Source organism: Octopus sinensis, linkage group LG23 (genome assembly GCF_006345805.1).
Source record: "Octopus sinensis linkage group LG23, ASM634580v1, whole genome shotgun sequence".
NCBI classification, from domain to species: domain Eukaryota; kingdom Metazoa; phylum Mollusca; class Cephalopoda; order Octopoda; family Octopodidae; genus Octopus; species Octopus sinensis.
Window position 1 is genome coordinate 29,679,732 of NC_043019.1, and position 20,202 is coordinate 29,699,933.

The window sequence follows — 20,202 nt, forward strand, 5'->3', positions numbered from 1 at the left end:
CAAATGCTGTTTGTTACTTATTTGTCAACAACAAGCGCTGTAAGTAGGGCTGGAAAAATAAGTAGGAGGACATGTAAACAGCAAAACAGGGGGAAAAATTAATAAACACTTACCTGTATTATCCAAAAGAAACGATGTCAACAAATGCGGGGCGGTATCTTCCAATCCAACACAAAATTCGTGCATAGCAGTTTCGCCTTTGTCAGACAAGATATCTAAAAATACTTCTGCACGAGTTTTACTATCTCCATGCGAACTTATTTCGTGCTCTTCGCCAGCTGTAAGAACATTTTTATGTACAAGCCTGGGTAATACTTTTAAAACATCCAAATCGTTAATAATTGTGGACTTGTGTTTTGCAATTAGACGAGAAATATAACCTTTACTCGCCATTTTTGATCGACTGTGGCTTAAGCTAGGGTGGGGTGCCCCGTTGAGGTTACATTCCGATAGACTTGGCCGCAAACAAAACAAACACTGAAAATAAAACACGCACACATACACACTCACAAGCAGCCACTAAATATAATAGATACTAATATAAACTAAGCAGGCCTAACTAAAGCATAAACATAAAACCGGTTACTTTTCATTCAACAACACTACTAAATTTATATTACAAATACTTTCGTGTACTCTTAACGTCTTACGTTCTCCAGCCTATGTCTTCTTCTAAGTCTATATATACCCTACTGATTTCATTTCAGAGATTATAAGATATATATACATATAAACTGTACACAAACGATCTTTGCTGTACCTAGTGAGAAAGCTAATAGAATATATAAAAAAAAAAGGCCAGCAAGTCTGAGCAATATATAAATATAAATATGTGTAAATCCCTTCCCTCCTTCTTCAAGCAAGGGAAATTCTCTTACTTCCACATGTGCGCCCGTCTACTGAGAGCACTGACTGAAGAGCAGTATGCATATAACACAGCCGTCTGTCTGGTACATGTGGCTTTGTTTGTGTCACGTGAATTCTATTTTGCATAATATTCACGAGCAAATATTATATTTCACTCAATAAATACAAAAATATATTTGGAAATGTATTTATTTTTTTTCTAATGAGAATTAAAAATGAAAAATTGAAAATTAAAAGTGAGTTAGAGTGGAAAAACAAAAACACACACACAAAAAATTGAAATCAATATTTGCGTAATATTTACAAGTAAACATTATTTTTCGCTCAGTAAATACCAGAAATATATTTTTAAATGTTTATTTTATTTTATATATTTTTACCGAGAAATAACACGAAAAATTAAATTGAGTCAGAATGGTAAAAAAAAAAAAACTTGATATAATATTTGCAAGTAAATATCATTACTTTTGTTCCCTAAATACCAATAATATATATTTTGTAATATTTTAATATATTAATTTTTAATGAAAAAAAATCAAAAGTGAAATTAAATTGAGTTTAGAATGGAAAACAAAAAGAAAATGAAAAAAAACTTGAAATACTATTTGCGTAATATTCACAAGCAAATTATCATATTTCCTTTAATAAATACCAGAAATATATAATTATTTTATATATATACATATTTTATTTTTAATAGAAATTTTAAAAAATAAAAATTAAATTGAGTTTAAAGTGGAAAAAGAAAAGTTGCAATGTTTATTGTAGGTGACAGGAAGTTGGTCGACGTGTGACGTCACGCCGGTACGGTATAGCCAATATGGAGGAGCTATTTGGAAGTGATACCGACAGCGAAGCTCGTATGTTGCTTTTTTGTCTATTTATTGCTTTACTTGACGACATTTCGCTGTACCAGCATAAAACTTAATGTTGGCACATTTGAAAAAAATGTGTCGTTTGTTATTTTATTTGCTTCGTGTATGCTTGTTATCGTTTTTAAACCGTCGCAGTTGTATCCTTTTTTCTCTTATGCTTTTTATTTAATTAACAGCGAGGGAACGAACAAGCATTTTAACGCGGTGGCAGGACCTGTTCGAAATCGCAGCCACCAAATCATATATAACCACCCTAATCATTTTAAAAGAACACAAAGAAATGCACACACATTTAGCAATGTGACCCTAGATCTAGATTACACTATAACCGAATAATAAAACAAACAGGATAGCCATAGCTAGAATCATGGCTCGATGAGAGCTAACGAGGGGCTAAACACACCAACAGCTCATTCAAATATAGTTTTTATCCTTCCTCATCGTGGGTTTTGTATTTCGGTGGTCTTTCATTTCCTTTCACATCTGTGAATCGCGTGGTTATTATTCCTGGAAGTAATCAATTCTACAAAACCACATGGGGGTCTATGGCATTCTTTCGTTAGAAGCAGCATTCTAACGGAAGAATGCCGGGTCTGTTTTACATACAGCTGCTGTGATGTTCAGCTGTTATTGAATTTAACGGATCGATCTTAAATATTCCGAAAAATACTCTCGAAATAAACACTGTCTCTTTGCAACTGATAAAACTTAACCAGTGTTTGTTGCTTAGTTAGCCCTGATCGAACACATGATAAAAAGCATTTCAGCTGTAAACATGCTTTTTCTTCGTGCAAGAAGCCTCAGACCATATGTATCTTCTAAAGCTGTAAGGTTGTGATTTGAAGAAGATCTGTTATTATTTCTCGTAGATCGAATACCTACATAGAGGTTCCGTTAGTTTCGAGTGGTGCAAAGTTCTTTTTGCTTCTCGTTTGGTGAGTTGTTTAGCATCATGTCAGCCCTGATCGTTCACGTGGACCTATGATGAAAAAGTATTCTGTCTGTGACCATCATGTCTTTTAATTAGTATGTATCAGACTACATTATCCAATGTGTCCTTCCTTCTTTTTTTAAAGATGGTAGGTAAGGCGACAAATTGACAGAGAAGTGTTAAAATTTCGGGTGAAATGCTTTTTGTGTTGTGAGTTTAAATGGCGCCGAGGTCAACTTCGTCTCTTTTGAGATCGATAAATAAAGTACTATTCTAAGTTAACAGACTCTAGTTGCCAAAGGCTAGCATGAGAGCGATCCATAGTATTCAACTTGATGAGAGTAATCGATGTCTGATTGATGGCGGTAAGATGTGATTTGAGAAGGATTTGGCTGCTTTTTCTTGCGAGTTGAGTAGGAGCGGGCGACATTTTTGGAACAATGAACCTTATGAGAAATATTGCTTGTCGTAAATGAGATCACACTAGTAAAGTCGTAATTTAACAAATTGTGTACTGAGTACACCTTGTATTATATATACACCAAACAGATCATCAAAAAATGATTGAGAGAAAGCATGAGTGAATGAAGGAAAGAGAATGTAAATAGTTTAGATTAACGAAGTCGGACCTGAAGATTATATTAGAAAATCTTAGTAAAAACTTATGTTTACATATCGCTCTGTGCCTGTCGTAAATAAAAGACTAACAAGTTGCCCATGCATAAAAGAGAGGCTGCCCTCGTTTGTTCGATTAGATAATGTTCAGACCCAGGTGAGTCCAGATTGAGCAAGCCTAAGATCGTCGTGGTTCCAGCCTTGACCATACCATCCGGAGTTTGTTTTTTAATGTATTGTGTATCGAGGGCTAACATTATCCATTGCGTCTTTTTTGTAAGACAGTATGGTATGATTTGAGAAAATTTGGCTTCTGTTTTAGCAGTTCAAGCAACTACATAAGAGTTTGATGATGATAATGAAATTGTTGTGTATAGTGCTCAGGTGCACAACTTATCAAAGGTGCCTGTATAGTACATAGAATTATGTACAAATGTCAGGAAGTGAAGTCATAATATACACATATATGCATGCATATGGAGGTGGGGATATCAGGTGTAGTGTAGGTGAATTTCAGGAAGCATGGAAGTTTCAAAGGATGCTATGTCTCGGCAGCTAACAACTGATGCAGGTAGTTTGTTACATACTTCAGCAACTCTGAGTGTGAAAAGAATGTTTCCGAAAGTCATGGAAGCTGTGCTGTTTTCTGACTTTGTTGGCATGCCCACATGTGTTAGGCACATGGAATTCAAAAAGGTGCTCAGAGTTGTTGTTAGCATGAGGGTCAACAATTTTATGGGTGTTTACCAAATCAGTTGCCAGAAGTCAGAACTTCAGTGTATCTATGTCCAGGGAAGCAAGGCATTCAGAGTATGGTAGTTGCCTGATGGAGGGGATTAGCTTGGTTGTACATTTCTGAACAGTTTCCAGGAGATCAATGTTCTGAGCAAGATAGGCGTTCCAGACTGGTGGTGCAAATTCCAAGTGTGGCCGCACCATAGCCATATACAGCCTCAAATAGATAGCTGGAGAGTGGCTGACAAAGGTCTTGCTGAGTGATGCCAAAACACCCTCGGCCTCCTTGACAATTTTAGAGATGTGCTTTGTCCAGCACAAATCGCTACTGACAGTAATGCCCAGGTCACATTCACAAGAAGACTTCTTGATATTAGTGTTGTGTAGGGAGTATGTGGATGCTGAGTTTTTCCTCCCAAAATGCGTGGTGGTACACTTGTCTACAGCCAGCTTCAGTTGCCAGTCCTGTGATCGATTGTTGCACTGTGTCCAGGTCCAATTGCAGGAAAGATCTATAGTATTCAGGATCTGTCCTTTTTATCCCAAGGTACAGCTTGATGCCATCTGCATATTTCAGCGCTGTGGCATTCTTTAAGTTGGCATCTATGTCATTAATGTATGCAACCAGTTATAAAGATCATCTTTCACACCTATTGCAGTGAGCTTTTCCACAAGTCTTTTGTGTGTGGTACAGAATTAAAAGCTTTAGCAAAGTCAAGGTAAATAACCTCCAGCCATGAGCTACCATCAGTGATCCAGGTGATGTCTTCAAGAAACTCGTTAATTTGATCACAGCAGTTGGGGTTAGGAATAAATACAAATTGCGAGGGCCAGATAAGGCTGTGAGAATTCTAGAGTGTTTCTCTGACACAGGATTCCACCAGTTTGGCAATGCAGCTAGTATGACTGACTGGATGATAGTTGACAGGCAACATGCAGTCACCCTTTTTGAACAGAGGATTGACACTGGCAGTTTTCCACTGCTCTGGAGTAGCACCGTTGTTAAGACAAAATTGAAAGAAGAATGAAAGCTGGTGCAGAAATTTTAAGCTGTGAGGGACCAGCTATCCGAGTTGATAGTTCTGTGGTAGCTAAGGCAATTAGAAGCATGAAGACAGGGAAAGCCCCAGGCCCATCAGGAATCACTGCAGAGATGCTCAAAATGTCTGGTAGTGTCGGCTATAGCCTAGTCACCCATATAGTTAATCAGGTGATACACAAAGGGGTCATACCCAATGACTGGTGTAGCAGTATAATAGTCAACTGCTACAAAGGTAAAGGTGATGCCCTAGATACAAATAACTACAGAGGTATCAAGCTGTTGGACCAGGTGATGAAGGTTACGGAGAGGGTCATAGCCCAACTAATTAGAGAGAGAGTTTAGTTTAGATGAGATGCAGTTTGGGTTTGTGCCAGGGAAAAGTACTACTGATGCTATATTCCTGGTAAGGCAGCTGCAGGAGAAATACCTAGCCAAAGATAAGCCCCTGTACCTGGCTTTTGTTGACATGGAGAAAGCCTTCGACAGGGTCCCCCGATCCCTTATCTGGTGGGCAATGAGAAAACTAGGGATAGATGAATGGTTAGTGAGAGCTGTGCGGGCCATGTATAGGGACGCCGCTAGTAGGGTGAGGGTTGGAAATGAGTACAGTGAAGAATTCCGGGTAGAGGTAGGGGTCCACCAAGGCTCAGTACTCAGCCCCCTCCTATTTATCATAGTCCTCCAGGCAATAACGGAGGAATTCAAGACAGGATTCCCTTGAGAGCTCCTCTATACTGATGACCTTGCTCTAATTGCTGAGTCGCTATCAGAACTGGAGGAGAAGTTTCAGGTGTGGAAACAAGGATTAGAATCGAAGGGCCTCAGAGTCAATCTAGCTAAAACCAAAGTCGTAATCAGTAGGAAGGTAGACAAATCACAAACACCTTCAGGTAGATGGCCCTGCTCGATCTGTAGAAAAGGTGTAGGTAGAAACTCTATAAGATGCACCAAGTGTAAGCTATGGACACATAAGAGATGCAGCAATGTCAAAGGAAGGCTAACTAGGAAGATGGTTTTTGTATGTGGCAGATGCTCAGGAACAATAAACACTGAAAATGCTCTGAGACCAACTTCCGTCACTTTCCAGGGAGAAAAACTAGAAATAGTTGATAGTTTCCGTTACCTAGGTGACCAAGTCAGCAGCGGGGGCGGGTGTGCTGAAAGTGTAACTGCTAGAGTAAGAATAGCTTGGGCAAAGTTCAGAGAGCTCTTACCTCTGCTGGTGACAAAAGGCCTCTCGCACAGAGTGAAAGGCAGACTGTATGATGCGTGTGTACGAACAGCCATGCTACATGGCAGTGAAACATGGGCCGTGACTGCTGAGGATATGCGTAAGCTCGCTAGAAATGAAGCCAGTATGCTCCGATGGATGTGTAATGCCGGTACTCACACTCGGCAGAGTGTAAGTACCTTGAGAGAAAAGCTGGACCTAAGAAGCATCAGTTGTGGTGTGCAAGAGAGACGTTTGCGCTGGTATGGTCATGTGGCGAGAATGGATGAAGATAGTTGTGTGAAAAAGTGCCACACCCTAGCGGTTGAGGGAACCTGTGGAAGAGGCAGACCCAGGAAAACCTGGGACGAGGTGGTGAAGCACGACCTTCGAACTTTAGGTCTCACTGAGGAAATGACTAGAGACCGAGACCTCTGGAAGTGTGCTGTGCGCGAGAAGACCCGGCAGGACAAGTGAGTCCACAACCCGTGGCCTTCTACATGGGATGGAGCCAGCCTACGTATGCATACCTTCCCTTCTTGGGACACAAAACTCTACTTGTGAAGACGTGTTGAGGCAAGTGAGGATCAGAATCGAAATCGATCAATGGAAATTGCGGATGTGCTACCAGTGCCGGTGGCATGTCGAAACTCTGCTTGTGAAGACCCATTGAGGCAAGTGAGGATCAGAATCGAAATCGATCAATGGAAATTGCAGATGTGTTACCAGTGCCGGTGGCATGTAAGAGAACTTTCCGTTTCGCGACCGTTGCCAGCACCGCCCCGTTTCGTGTCCGTTGCCAGCCTCGCCTGGCCCTCGTGCCGGTGGCACATAAAAAGCACCATCCGTTCGTGGCCGTTTGCCAGCTCTGTCTGGCACCAGTGCGGGTGGCACGTAAAAAGCACCCACTACACTCACGGAGTGGTTGGCGTTAGGAAGGGCATCCAGCCGTAGAAACACTGCCAGATTTGACTGGGCCTGATGAAGCCTTCTGGCTTCACAGACCCCAGCAGAACCGTCCAACCCATGCTAGCATGGAAAACGGACGCTAAATGATGATGATCTTTATGACATTGATTCCTGAATCAATATCAACTATGAATTGAAACTGGTTTGTGATTTCTAGTTACCAAAGCCTATAGCTTTTGTTTCAGATAAATAAGTCAATGCCAGTTTTGTGTGTGGTCTACCTGGTCATTTACACTTTATCATGCAGTCAAATCCTGACCTTAACCCTAATTCTAATCCAGATCAGGTCACTTCACAGTGTAGACTACAGATATACTAAAGTAGCACCAATAATTCCTTACAGGTGTAGTACAGTCTACGATTTTAATGTTGTTAAGCCCCAGGTTAACCTTGATTAAGATGACTTGTATTCAAAGGCATTTCATCTGTGACCATCCGATATCCTTTGCAGATTCAGTGTATATAGAACCATCTATATTAGCTATTGCATCGATCCTCTGCCAAAAATGGCAGAACAAAAATTTTAAGACTTGGTTACTACTTTTATAACAGGTCAAGCAACCACATAGAGCTTTCTCATTGGATCATTGATTTTAGCACTTTTCCTACTTTTAGCTTCATATTGATAAACTTTGTTTCCTAAGATGCTTTAATGATAAGTAGGGAAGAGTAGGTGATAACTGCAGAGATTGAAGGGCAGTGAATGGTGGATAAGGGACAGAGGTGACCAATGGTGCATGGGTGTAACAGAATAGCAGTGATGATACAATAGACATGTAAAGAATGAGAGAGAGACAGAGATGATGATGATGATGAGTGGTTGGAAGGTTGTGAGGGTATGGGTAGAGAGAGAGAGTGGCAGGCATAGTACATGGGAAGAGTGAGAGATGTATGGGGAAGTTGAGATAATTGGTGACTCAGAGTAGAAGGATCAATGTAAAATGTGAGTTGGGGAGGACAGTATTAAGGATGAGATGTGAATATCTGGGCAATGGAAAAAACAAGCGGTATCAACGAAAAACTGTAGCTAAAAAGATGGAGGGTGTGTTTTGTGGGAAGGAAATTGGGGAAAAGGTCCAGTTGTACACACACACACACACACACAGAGTGCTTCCAGAATTTTACTGAGTTGGGTGAGCCTTCATAAAATCTCATTTTGCTAGTCATCTGAGTCCTTTGTCATTTCCTCTGAGAAGTTTGAGATCAGCCTTCACTTTATCTCATACTTTCTTCTCCCTCTCCTGCAAGCTCCATCATCATCGTTTAGCGTCTGCTTCCCATGCTAGCATGGGTTAGATGGTTCAACTGGGGTCTGGGAAGCCAGAAGGCTGCACCAGGCCCAGTCTGATCTGGCAATGTTTCTACGGCTGGATGCCCTTCCTAATGCCAACCACTCCGTGAGTGTAGTGGGTGGTTTTTACATGCCACCGGCACAGGTGCCGGACGAGGCTGGCAAACGGCCACAATCGGATGGTGCTTTTTACGTACCACCGGCACGGAGGCCAGTCGGGGCGGCGCTGGCAATGGCCACGTTCGGATTGTTCTCTTACATGCCACCGGCACTGGTATCACAGCTACAATTTCCATTGATGCTGATCGATTTCGATTTTGATTGTGATCAACACTTCTTCATACAACTGTCCTCATTCATATACATCACATGTCCATACCAACGCAGTCTTCTTCTTGCGCACTACATCTAATTCCTCTTGTGCCTAATTTTTTCTCAGCTCATTCGTACTGTGTTTATGCACACTTATATTGCACATCAAACAACATGCTCACTTAATTTCTTTCCAGTCTCCAAGAACTATGGCTCATTACCATACATCATCATAATGGTGTTGATTAATATTGATAGCTGTGATTTAATGAAGTAGATAACTGATCAGCTTTATTGATACACTAAACACCACTAATACATACGGTGGCTAATGTATTTCACATGGAGATAGATGAATGTGGGGAGATCAATCAATGAAACTGTTATATGGCCTCATATCTTGGCTTATAAACCCACTTTTATACATTATACAAACACGAGGCAGCAAGCTGGCACAATCGTTAGCATGCCGGCTGAAATGCTTGGTGGTATTTCATCTGCTGCTACGTTCTGAGTTCAAATTCCGCTGAGGTTGACTTTGCCTTTCATCTTTTCTGGGTTGATAAATGAAGTACCAATTGAGTACTGGGGTCAGTGTAATCAACTTGCCTCTTCCCCCAAAATTTCAGGCCTTGTGTCCATAATAGAAGGGAATATACAAACACACTTGAGATTGCTCCTGATTGTATAATATAAAAAAAAAAAAAAACAATCCATGTTTTGAAGTTTTCATGTCAAGGCACTAGCATAGCTATGTTGTTAAGAAGTTTACTTCCCAACCTCATGGTGTCAGGTTCAGTCCCATTATATGGCACCTTGGGCAAATGTCTTCTACTTTAGCTTCAGGCTTACCAAAGCTATGTGAGTGGATTTGATAAATGGTAACTGAAAGAAACCTTTTATATATATATATATCATCATCATCATCATCATATATCCGTTCTCCATGCTAGCATGGGTTGGACATATATGTGTATATATATATATATATATATATATATATATATATATGTATGTATGTATATATATATATATTAAATTAGAGATAAAACCACTATTATCTCTAATTTAATATAATATATATTTATACTATAAAATTGGATTTAATCCTAAATCTAATTTTTCCCTGTAAGTTTGGATTTACTCCCTAATATTATTATTATATATATATATATATATATATATATGTGTGTGTGTGTGTGTGTGTGTATCTGTAAAAAGCACCATTCATGGGCCTTATGGAGGCAGTGACATCAAGCCAAGTGAGATGATAGTTGTGGATGATGCCAATGTCACATAACTGGCCCATTAAAAGCACTCTTCAGTCATTGGGTGATATGCTGTGCTTGTGAAGACCTGTTGAACCAAGTGAAATCATAGTTGTGGCCAATGCCATCTGACTGGCATGTAAAAAGCACCATTCAAGCATTGGGCCTCATAGAGGCAGTGATAGGTGACCAAGACTCTTTGTAATATACTGTGCTTGTGTTGACCTGTCAAACCAAGTGAGACAGTAGTCACGGCCAGTGTCCAGTCAATGGCACCCATGCCGGTGACACATAAAAAGCACCCACTACACTCGGAGTGGTTAGCATTAGGATGGGCTTCCAGCTGTAGAAAGAAACCTTGCCAAATCAGATTGGAACTTGGTGCAAGGCCTAAACAGTTTTCTGTCAAACCATCCAACCCATGCCAGCATGGAAAGCGGATGTTAAACAATGCTGATGGTGATGATAATCTGTGTGTATCTTTGTGATCTGTCCCCAGTTGCTTGACAACTGGTGTTTGTCTCTTTACATCTGCATTTAGCAGTTCAGCAAAAAAGACTGCCTAAATAAGCACCTGGCTTAGTTGATTTGGTTAACTAAAACCCTTCAAGGTGGAGCCCCAGCCTACATGTGTGTGTGTGTCTCCTTGTTTTGATGTTACATGATAGTTGTAAACAAGCATCACCATCATAAATGCAGTGTTGTTCATTTCTAGTCTTTTGTGAAAAGTGCCACTGGCCATAAGGAAATACTACCTGGAAATAGATGAGGGTTGCAGGCAGGAATGGCGTACAGCCATAGGAGATCTGCGTCATCAGAATTCTGACCCATGCAGGCATGGAAAAATAGACATTAAATGATGATGAGGAGGATAATGATGCTATGTTTAGCTTTAAGCTTTCCATGATAATTTTTATATAAGCATCTTTTGTTCAGTTATTTTTTTAAAAAACCAGCTTAATTAATAATGGAGAATTAGTTATTTTTCTTAATACCTTTAAATTATTGATTATTGAAAAGTTAATTGAAATATATGAACTATGTATTTCATTAGAGGCACGAAATGCTTAGTGTAGAGTTTAATGGGTAACAGATATGTAGTAGTGTGAGGGGTTTAGCTGTACATTGTTCACAGGCAGAGTGTGTTTAGTTCTTGTTTAAACCCAGGTGTATATGATTCAATAGAGCTCTGATGATAAAAGGCATTCTAGCTATTGTGATCATCATTATCATCAACATTTGACATCTGCTTTCCATACTGGTATAGATTGGACAGCTTGACAGGAACTGGCAGGGCCCAGGTGCCACACCAAGTTCTATAGTCTGTTTTGGCTTGGTTTCTATACTTGATGCCCTTCCTAATGCCAACCACTTTACAGAGTGTACTGAATGCTTTTTACATGGCACCTTGGTTTTAGGATCTCAATTCTGTTGTGGTTAGCAGATCTTCTCAAGTACAGCAAAGCACCACATATCTGGATCCTCTGTCATCTTCAAAAGGCTCAGCGTTTTGAAATGGTCCTATGTTTTCCTAGGTCTCCCTCTTCCATAACTTGCCTCCACTTTAATTATCACTAAAAGAATTTTTTTTTCAAGTGATAATGATTCTGTGATACAAGCTTCTTGCTTTAAAGTAATCTAAATTAAAACCTTCCATCAAACATTTTATGTTTTTCTATGTTCCAAACACCAAACAAAGCAGTGTGTTTCAACAGAAATCATCATCATCGTTTAACGTCCGTTTTCCATGCTAGCATGGGTTGGACGATTCAACCGGGGTCTGGGAAGCCAGGAGGCTGCACCAGGCTCCAGTCTGATCTGGCAGTGTTTCTACAGCTTTATGCCCTTCCTAACACCAACCACTCCGTGAGTGTAGTGGGTGCTTTTTACGTGCCACTGGCACAGGAATCACAGCTACAATTTCCATTGATTTTGATGTTGATGTACTTGACTCAATAGGTCTCCTCATGCACAGGGTCGAAACGGTGTTTCTTTACTTGCCACCTGCACAGGAGTCAGTCCAGCGGCACTGGCAACAGCCAGGTGCCAGTCATAGGATTTGGTTCAATTTCGATTTCACTTGCCTCAACGGGTCTTTGCAAGCAGAGTTTAGTGTCCAATGAAGGAAAGGTACGCATATATTTAAAAAAGGGTTCATTTTTCTTCAATGCTGGTTTTTGTTGTTTTTTTGTTTGTTTTTCTTTTTGTCTTGGACTGTGCAAGTACAGAGTTTAAATTTTATGTGCATTTAATTAATAGTTTGGAGCAAAGGCTTTTGGGTTTTTTTCTTATTACTGCTACCAATACTTTGACAAACAGTTCTTGTTGCCACTTCTATGGCAGTGATGTGTGAATTCTGCAATGTCAAAAACAAAAGTTTAGACCGTTTCAAAATTTGAAGAAAAATAAATAAACAGGCCTTTCTCTGCTCCTTTAATGGAGTAGACATCCAATAGTTCCAAAGTCCCTTGGTAATAAAGGAACCAAAGAAAAACAGAATTTTAAGTAATATAACCTTCAAGAAAATGCTTTCTTTGCAGAACTCTATGAAAATATGCACATTCATAATAAACAATTTCTAAGTTGGCAAACTGTATACATATTTAAGTGTATCTATATTGAAGGTTTTCTAAACTGTGGTATTCATCTTGAGCAAATATCTCTTATAGATGTATAGTGTTAAAAACGGAAAGATATCAGCTGCAGGTGAAGGTTGCCCTGCGTTGGTGGTAAAATTACTGGGTCTAGATTTCTGTTTATTAGCTTCATCAGTAGCAAATATCTATGCCACCTCATGCCAAGCAAACATCATCTGCTAGATGATGTAGTTAAACAATAACTGAAAGGTCACTGATGTCGTATGTTAGCAGCAGGCTGAACAGAAATTCATTATTAACAATGGAAACAGTATTAATTCAAAATTTGCAATCTGTAGACATACTTAAAGTGTATCTAAGTTGAAAGCCTTCTAAGCAAGTATTCATCTTGCACAAAGGCAACATCTCTTGAATTGCATACAAATATTAATTTGCTAGTAGAGATACTTGGGACTAAAATAGCATAGTTTTTTATTGTTTTGCCTGTTTCAGTCATGTGACTGGCCATGCTGGAGCACCACCTTTAGTCAAAGAAATAATATATATATCATCATCATCATCATTTAACGTCTGCTTTCCATGCTAGCATGGGTTGGACGATTTTGACTGAGGGCTAGCGAACCAGATGGCTGCACCAAGCTCCAATCTTGATTTGGCAGAGTTTCTACAGCTTAATGCCCTTCCTAACGCCAACCACTCCGAGAGTGTAGTGGATGCTTTTTACGGGGGCCAGTCAGTCGGTACTGGCAATGACCTCGCTCGAATCTTTTTATACATGCCACCAGCACAGGTGCCAGTAAGGCGATGTTAGTAACAATCACGCTCAAATGGTGCCTTTTACGTGCCACCTGCATGGAAGCCAGTTGGCTGATCTGTCGACGATCACGCTCGTATGGTGCTCTTTTCATCCCACTAGTACGGATGCCAGTCATCGAATGTGATTTTGATTTCACTTGCCTCAACAGGTCTTCGCAAGCAGAGTTTTGTGTCCAAGGAAGGAAAAGGTACACATAAGTGGGCTGGTTACGCTCCTGGCATGGGCCACAGGTTATGGTCTCATTTGGCTTGCCGGGTCTTCGCAAGCACAGCATATTTCCAAAAGTCTCATAATCAATCAAGACCTCCCCACAAAAATTTCAGGCCACATACCTGTAGAAGAAAGAATTATAGATAAGGTGAAGTAGTAGAATCTTTAGCAAGTTGAACAAAAAGCTTAGCTATGTTTCTTCCAACTCTTTACATTCAAGGTCCAAATTTCACCAAGGTTGACATTACTTTTCATCCTTTCAGAGTCGATAAATTAAGTACCGGATGAGCTCTGAGATTGATGTAATCAACTAGCCCTTTCCCACAAAAATATTTTAGACCTTGTGCCGTGACTAAAAAGAATTATTATTGATAAGGTTGTAGATTGGTAGGATTGTTGGAGCATCTGGAAAAATGCCTCAAAGCATTTGTTCCAGCACTTTACATTCTGAGTTCAAATCCTGCCATGGCCAACTTTATTTATCATCCCTTTGGAAATGGTTAAAGCGTATCGCCAATCAAGTACTAGGGAGGTTCATATACTCAACTGTTCACCTCCACTAATTTTATTATTATTATTATGAATGGTAAGAGAAGTTGAGTTTCCAACTCAAAATTAAATTCATTTTTATTTCATAAGAGCAATATAAATAATATATTGTCTCAATAATTTAATTCTACTTCAAAAGTTTAAGTAATTTGCTTGAAAGCTAGCTACTACCATCATTGTATGTTTTTATTATTATTATTATTATTGCATTTATTTTTTAGTTTATTTCTTTAATAACTTTAATGAAACAAGTGTGTATATAGATATAGAGACACACGTGTGTGTGTGTGTGTATCATCTTGTCATCTTCTCAGACAATACATTTTGTTTCTTTTTGAAACTTTAATATATATTTTGTCGTTAGCTTCTTAAGATACTTTATTGAAGAATTACAACAGAAAATTGAACAAAATGTTTGCACTTTCTCTGTTTCTCTGTAGTGAAGTGAGAAAGAAATAAAACATGAAAAATGAATATTTTAGTGAATGAATTTATTGTTTCTACCTTTTAAAACTTTATATTTAGCTTATATAGAAAACAGCGTATTTTATACCATATTGAATATCAGTTTACATAGATAGCATTTAGAAATTGTATGTTTTACCTTATGTAGTAAATATATATATATATATATATATCACATTAAGAATATATTTACATAGATGGCTTTCAAAACTTTATATTTATCTTATATATAGAAAACATATTTTTTTTTTTTATACCATTGGCATCATGGCCATTTTACCTCTGATTTCCATATTGTCATGTATTGGACAAGTCATGTCTGCTCTTTTAGATGGGCTGGGAGGATCTTGCTCTTAAGTTTTATTTGTTGTTTGTAAAGAGTGCCCCTGCCAGTACCATGCAACAAGAGCACCTGTGTTGATGCCACATATAAAGCACCTATGCCAATGCAAAATAAAGCACCTGTGGTGGTGTCACGTAAAAAGCTCCCATGCTGGTTGGTACTACATATAAAGCACCCCGTGCCAGTTCCTCATAAAAGGCTCTCAGTACTCTCTGTTAAGTGGGTGACTTTAGGAAGGGCATCCAGTGACAGAAACCATGCCAAAACAGACAATTGGACCCTTGGCAGCTCTCTGGCTTGCCAGTTCTAGCCATACCTATTTCTTTACTACCCACAAGGGGTTAAATACAGAGAGGACAGACAAACAGATGAAGTCGATTATATCAACCCCAGTGCGTAACTGGTACTTATTTAATCGACCCTGAAAGGATGAAAGGCAAAGTCGACCTCGGCGGAATTTGAACTCAGAACATAGTGGCAGACGAAATACCGCAAGACATTTCGCCCGGCGTGCTAATGTTTCTGCCAGCTCGCCATCCAACCCATGCCAGCATGGAAAACAGATATTAGATGATGGTGGTGGCAGCGGCGGTATTTTTTAACATCATCCACTTTATTGTGTTTGGTGTATCAGGTACATTTTTTCTAGTGGGGTTGTTAACATCTTTGACAAGACAAAAGGGTCTTCACAATCCCACACAAAATAGAGTGTGTTGGATGATGTATTTATTTTACCATGGCATCAGCACTTGAGAGGATATTAGTGATGGGGATGGGTAGCAAGAGGTGGGTGGATAAATGGTGAGAGTGTATGATGGTTGTTAGTGCAAAATGACCAGTGGAGAGCATAATTAGAATGTATGAGGTTCATATATTAACATAGGTACAATATATTGATTTCAAATTTTAGCACAAGGCCAGCATTTCAGAAGAGGGGTAAGTCGGTTACATTGACCCCAGTTGTCGTCTGGTATTTATTTTATCAACCCCGAAAGTCAACTTTAGTGGAATTTGAACTCAAAACATAAAGACAGATGAAATGCCACTAAGCATTATGCTTGACATGCTAATGTTTCTGCCAGCACGCCACCTTCATGAGGTGCATATATTAACATAGGTACAATATATTAAACATGGATGGCCTTTAAAACTTTGCCCCTCTCCTTGGGCCTTCAAAGACTATACAGCTTCATCCTTTCTTCCTGACAGCTTGCTCTAGGATTCTACCCCCACCCCCATCCCCACCCTTGCCTATATTTTTTGCGTACATTAATTTACTGATGTTCAAGGTGATCAGACCACATCTATTTTTCCAGCATGGGAGGACCTGCAGTCCCTCTTTTCTCCCCCTCCACCAACTAACCTATAAAAACACAAGAAAGGAAAACTAGACCTGGTGATTTTAAATTCAAGTTCTACTGAATATATTATTGTTTAGCCCTCCCTACTAAGTCAAACCTGATTGAGGAAACCAATGATGAAAACAATTTAATTGGCTGAGTGATTAGAGCACACGGGAAAATAGTTTGTAGTATTTGTTTCATCTCTTTGAACTCTGAGTTCAAGTAACTCCTGAGTCAATGTTGCTTTTCATCTTTTGTTGGGTGGAGGTCAATTTTAAAAAATGTACTGCTCCATGGTAGTGCACTAGCAGAACCATTATTTGTAGTGTTTGTTTCATCCGTCTGCACTCTGAGTTCAAATACCTCCTGGGTCAATATTGCCTTTCATCTTTTGTGGGGTGGGATCAATTAAAAAAATTACGCCTGGCCCCCGTGCCGGTGGCACGTAAAAAGCACCATCTGACTGTGGCCGTTTGCCAGCCCCGTCTGGCAGCTGTGCCGGTGGCACGTATAAAAAGCACCCACTATACTCACGGAGTGGTTGGCATTAGGAAGGGCATCCAGCCGTAGAAACATTGGCAGATCAGACTGGGCCTGGTGCAGCCTTCTAGCTTCCCAGACCCCAGTTGAACCGTCCAACCCATGCTAGCATGGAAAGCGGACGCTAAATGATGATGATGATGACTGCTCCTTGGTAGGGGACAGGCAGAACCATTAGAGCATCAGGCAAGATACCTTGCTGTATTTGTTCCAACACTTGTGATTCTAAGTACTTGGATGGCAGCCCGGGAGACTTAATATCAGAGAGGTCAGAGTCCTAAGTATGCCATTAGCCCTTTTGTCACCATATTCTTATTCAAACACACTGCTTTTGTTTTAGTAAGTTTTAAAGAATTTGGTAAAATAACTTTGTCGTTATTAAGCTGATATTTGGAACATAAATTAACATGAGATTTCGCTGGAAGGTTTTAATTTAGATCACTTTAAAAACAAGAAGTTTATATCATCGGCTTGGGAATGGCCTCGGGCAGGTTAATATCAAAATGGTTAGAACTGCTACCTGTTTTTGAATGAAAATAGTTTACTGATGATGGTGTTATATTGGAAGACCATGTAAGAAACTTGGTTTATGTATGTTACAAGTTTGGGTGTAACACATAAACCACATTAACCCTTTAGTATTTAAACCGGCCATATCCGGCCAAAATAGCTAATCTGTTTTATGTTCAAACTGACCAGATCCAGGCCCTCACACCTACCCTACAATGTTATTCTACATTAAGTAATTACACCACCAAGATCTTGAAGATATGAGATAATGCATGATTAATTCAAATCAATGTGAATCAATAAGCATTATGTTTGATAGAATAATCTGAACACTAAAGGGTTAAGGGAGATAATTCTGGTTTCAATGACCCCCTCCACTACCAAACTTTATCCTTCTTTAATTGAATTTTAACCAAATAATGTAGTTCTTTAAAAAAGATCATTACATTCAATCTTTTTTCCATGACGTTGGTGTTTTCCCTGTTCTAATGAGAGGTGGGGTAAAACTTAAACATCAAAGCTCAGAGAAGAGTGCAAATTGTATAACTTTAAGGAATCTGATCAAAAGAGCTGTTTTTTTATGACAAGGCTTATGCTAATTATAACTGAAATATATTTTTAGTATCCACATTTTTTATTTGTTTAGTATCCATTTTTACTGACATTTTTTTTATTTTAAATTTATTGTAAATTTATTAAGTTCCCCTTTATCATCATTTTCATCATTTTAATATTTAAATATTCCACCATAACTGAGGTTAAGATTGAAAGATTTTTCTTTCCATCTTGTTTGATCAAGGATAGTTTAAATCAACATTTATTGTTGTGGTTGAACTGTATGTGTGTATGCATATATTTGCATGTATATATATATATATATATATGTATGTATATAGGTATGTGTGTGTGTGTATATGCATATATTTGCATATATATATAAATGATATATATGCATGTTTATATGTATGTAAAAGTATGTATGTATGCATATGTGTATTTGAATATATGTGTATGTATACAGATACACACACACTCTTTGTCAGGTGAGCAGTTTAAAAGTACATTAAAATAGTAATTTAGTCCCTAATGATGCTGTGATGGATGTTAAGTTTAGTCACTTTTTAAATATTTGAAGTTACATTAAAAAAAAATAGACATTTTTGTTAATTATTTGTTGATGCTTTTTATAAAAAAATATATTTTACTTTAATTTCTTTGTAAAACTTTTCACTGTAATTCATTTTAATTATAAGGCCAAACATTATGATTGTGCTTAATTTTCATTATTCTAATTATTTACTGTTGCAATCCCAATCTTGTTTGATTTATGGCTTGTAATGTTTGTAGGAGTTGACTTTGCCACAAAGGCCGCCCTGCTTCAACATTATTTATGACTCATGTTCTGCTTACATGACTCTGGTCATTAAACATAATATAAATGTGAGAATTTATGGGTTGGACTATCTCCTGGTATTGGAAATATTTATGTCTTTTGTCTTATTAAGATGCTGGACTAATGGCCCCTCAGGTCATAAGATTAGATCTTTCACATTTCACTCTGGGGCAGAGTATATTAATTTGCTTGCCTCTATCTATCTAGAAGAAATATGAGTGCCACTTGTATGTTCCATGTTGAACCATTAACAATTAGGTGAATATCTAACTGTATACACATGGCTTATTCTAACAACTTCTAAATAACAATGGTCTGCATTTTCAAAAACATTTATCTCTTCAGCTAGTATTTTTTTAAAAATTGTAATTAGGAATGTAAACATTTCCAAAGAATATTTCATCAGATAAAGGAAAGAAATTAATGTACTTTAACCCTTTCGTTACCGTATTTATTTTGGGATGCTCTGTGTTTCTCCCAATTATTTTAAATATAACAAAGAATTTAGTAAAATAACTTGGTTATCGTTAAGCTAGTGTTAGGAACATAAATTGTGACTAAGGTTTGGTGGAAGATTTTAATTCAAAACTTATGAAAACAAGACATTTGTGCTACAGAGCCACAGCCGGTTTCAGCCGGGTTGGTAATGAAAGGGTTAATACCAACCCTCATGAGACCATCCCTGGTTCTATGATACACATTTCATGTTTAAAAGTGACCTATGTTAAAAGCTTACATTAAAATTACATGTAAATTTATGTTCCACACAACAGCTTAAAAATGAGAATTATTTTACTAAATTTTTCATTATTTTCAAAATTGATTGAAATACAAGCAGAGTATTTCAATAGAAATATAGAAAGAAATGGGTTAAATCTTCGCAATTGTGAGTTCAATTCCTGGCGACATGTTGTGCACTTAAGCAAGACACTTCATTTCATATTGCACCTGTAATTCAATGGGCCAGCCTTGTCACATCATGCTGAATCTCCCAGAAAATTATGTGAAGGGTGTGCATGTCTGTGGAGTGTTCAGCCAGGTGCACATTAATTTCATGAGTAGGTTGTTCTATTGTTCAGATCAACTGTAAGCAATGGAGTACCATTTACTGTATTGAGTGGTGAAGGCACATGGCCTAGTCATTAGGGTGTCACACTCATGGCTGTAAGATTGTGATTTCGATTCCCAGACTGAGCAGTGTGTTACGTTTTTGAGCAAATCACATCATTTCATGCCATGTTGCTTTGCGATCATTTCAACATCTGACATGTGATACTTTGTGTACCCGTTCAGGCTATGTCGATTTGATGCAGGGAGTGG

General features: G+C 38.5%; 2 protein-coding genes across 10 annotated transcripts in view; one reads left to right on the forward strand and one right to left on the reverse strand.

Moving 5' to 3' along the window:
• LOC115223434 (tight junction protein ZO-1) overlaps positions 1–935 on the reverse strand; it is an 832,981-nt gene extending 832,046 nt beyond the window's left edge. For 4 of the 8 annotated variants that reach the window (XM_029793979.2, XM_029793984.2, XM_029793982.2 and 1 more), the window contains exon 1: positions 114–934. In XM_029793979.2, the coding sequence (XP_029649839.1) occupies positions 114–393 (280 nt within the window). In that variant the 5' untranslated portion in view covers positions 394–934. Of the gene's footprint in view, positions 1–113 lie in introns of all 8 variants that reach the window. The other 4 variants (XM_029793980.2, XM_029793981.2, XM_029793983.2 and 1 more) reach the window with 4 other exon arrangements.
• Positions 936–1,627: 692 nt separating this feature from the next.
• Positions 1,628–20,202, forward strand: part of LOC115223502 (RNA polymerase-associated protein LEO1) — a 56,504-nt gene continuing 37,929 nt past the window's right edge. Inside the window, exon 1 of one of the 2 annotated variants that reach the window (XM_029794117.2) lies at positions 1,628–1,727. In XM_029794117.2, the coding sequence (XP_029649977.1) occupies positions 1,688–1,727 (40 nt within the window). In that variant the 5' untranslated portion in view covers positions 1,628–1,687. The remainder of the gene's footprint in view (positions 1,728–20,202) is intronic. The other variant, XM_029794118.2, reaches the window with a different exon arrangement.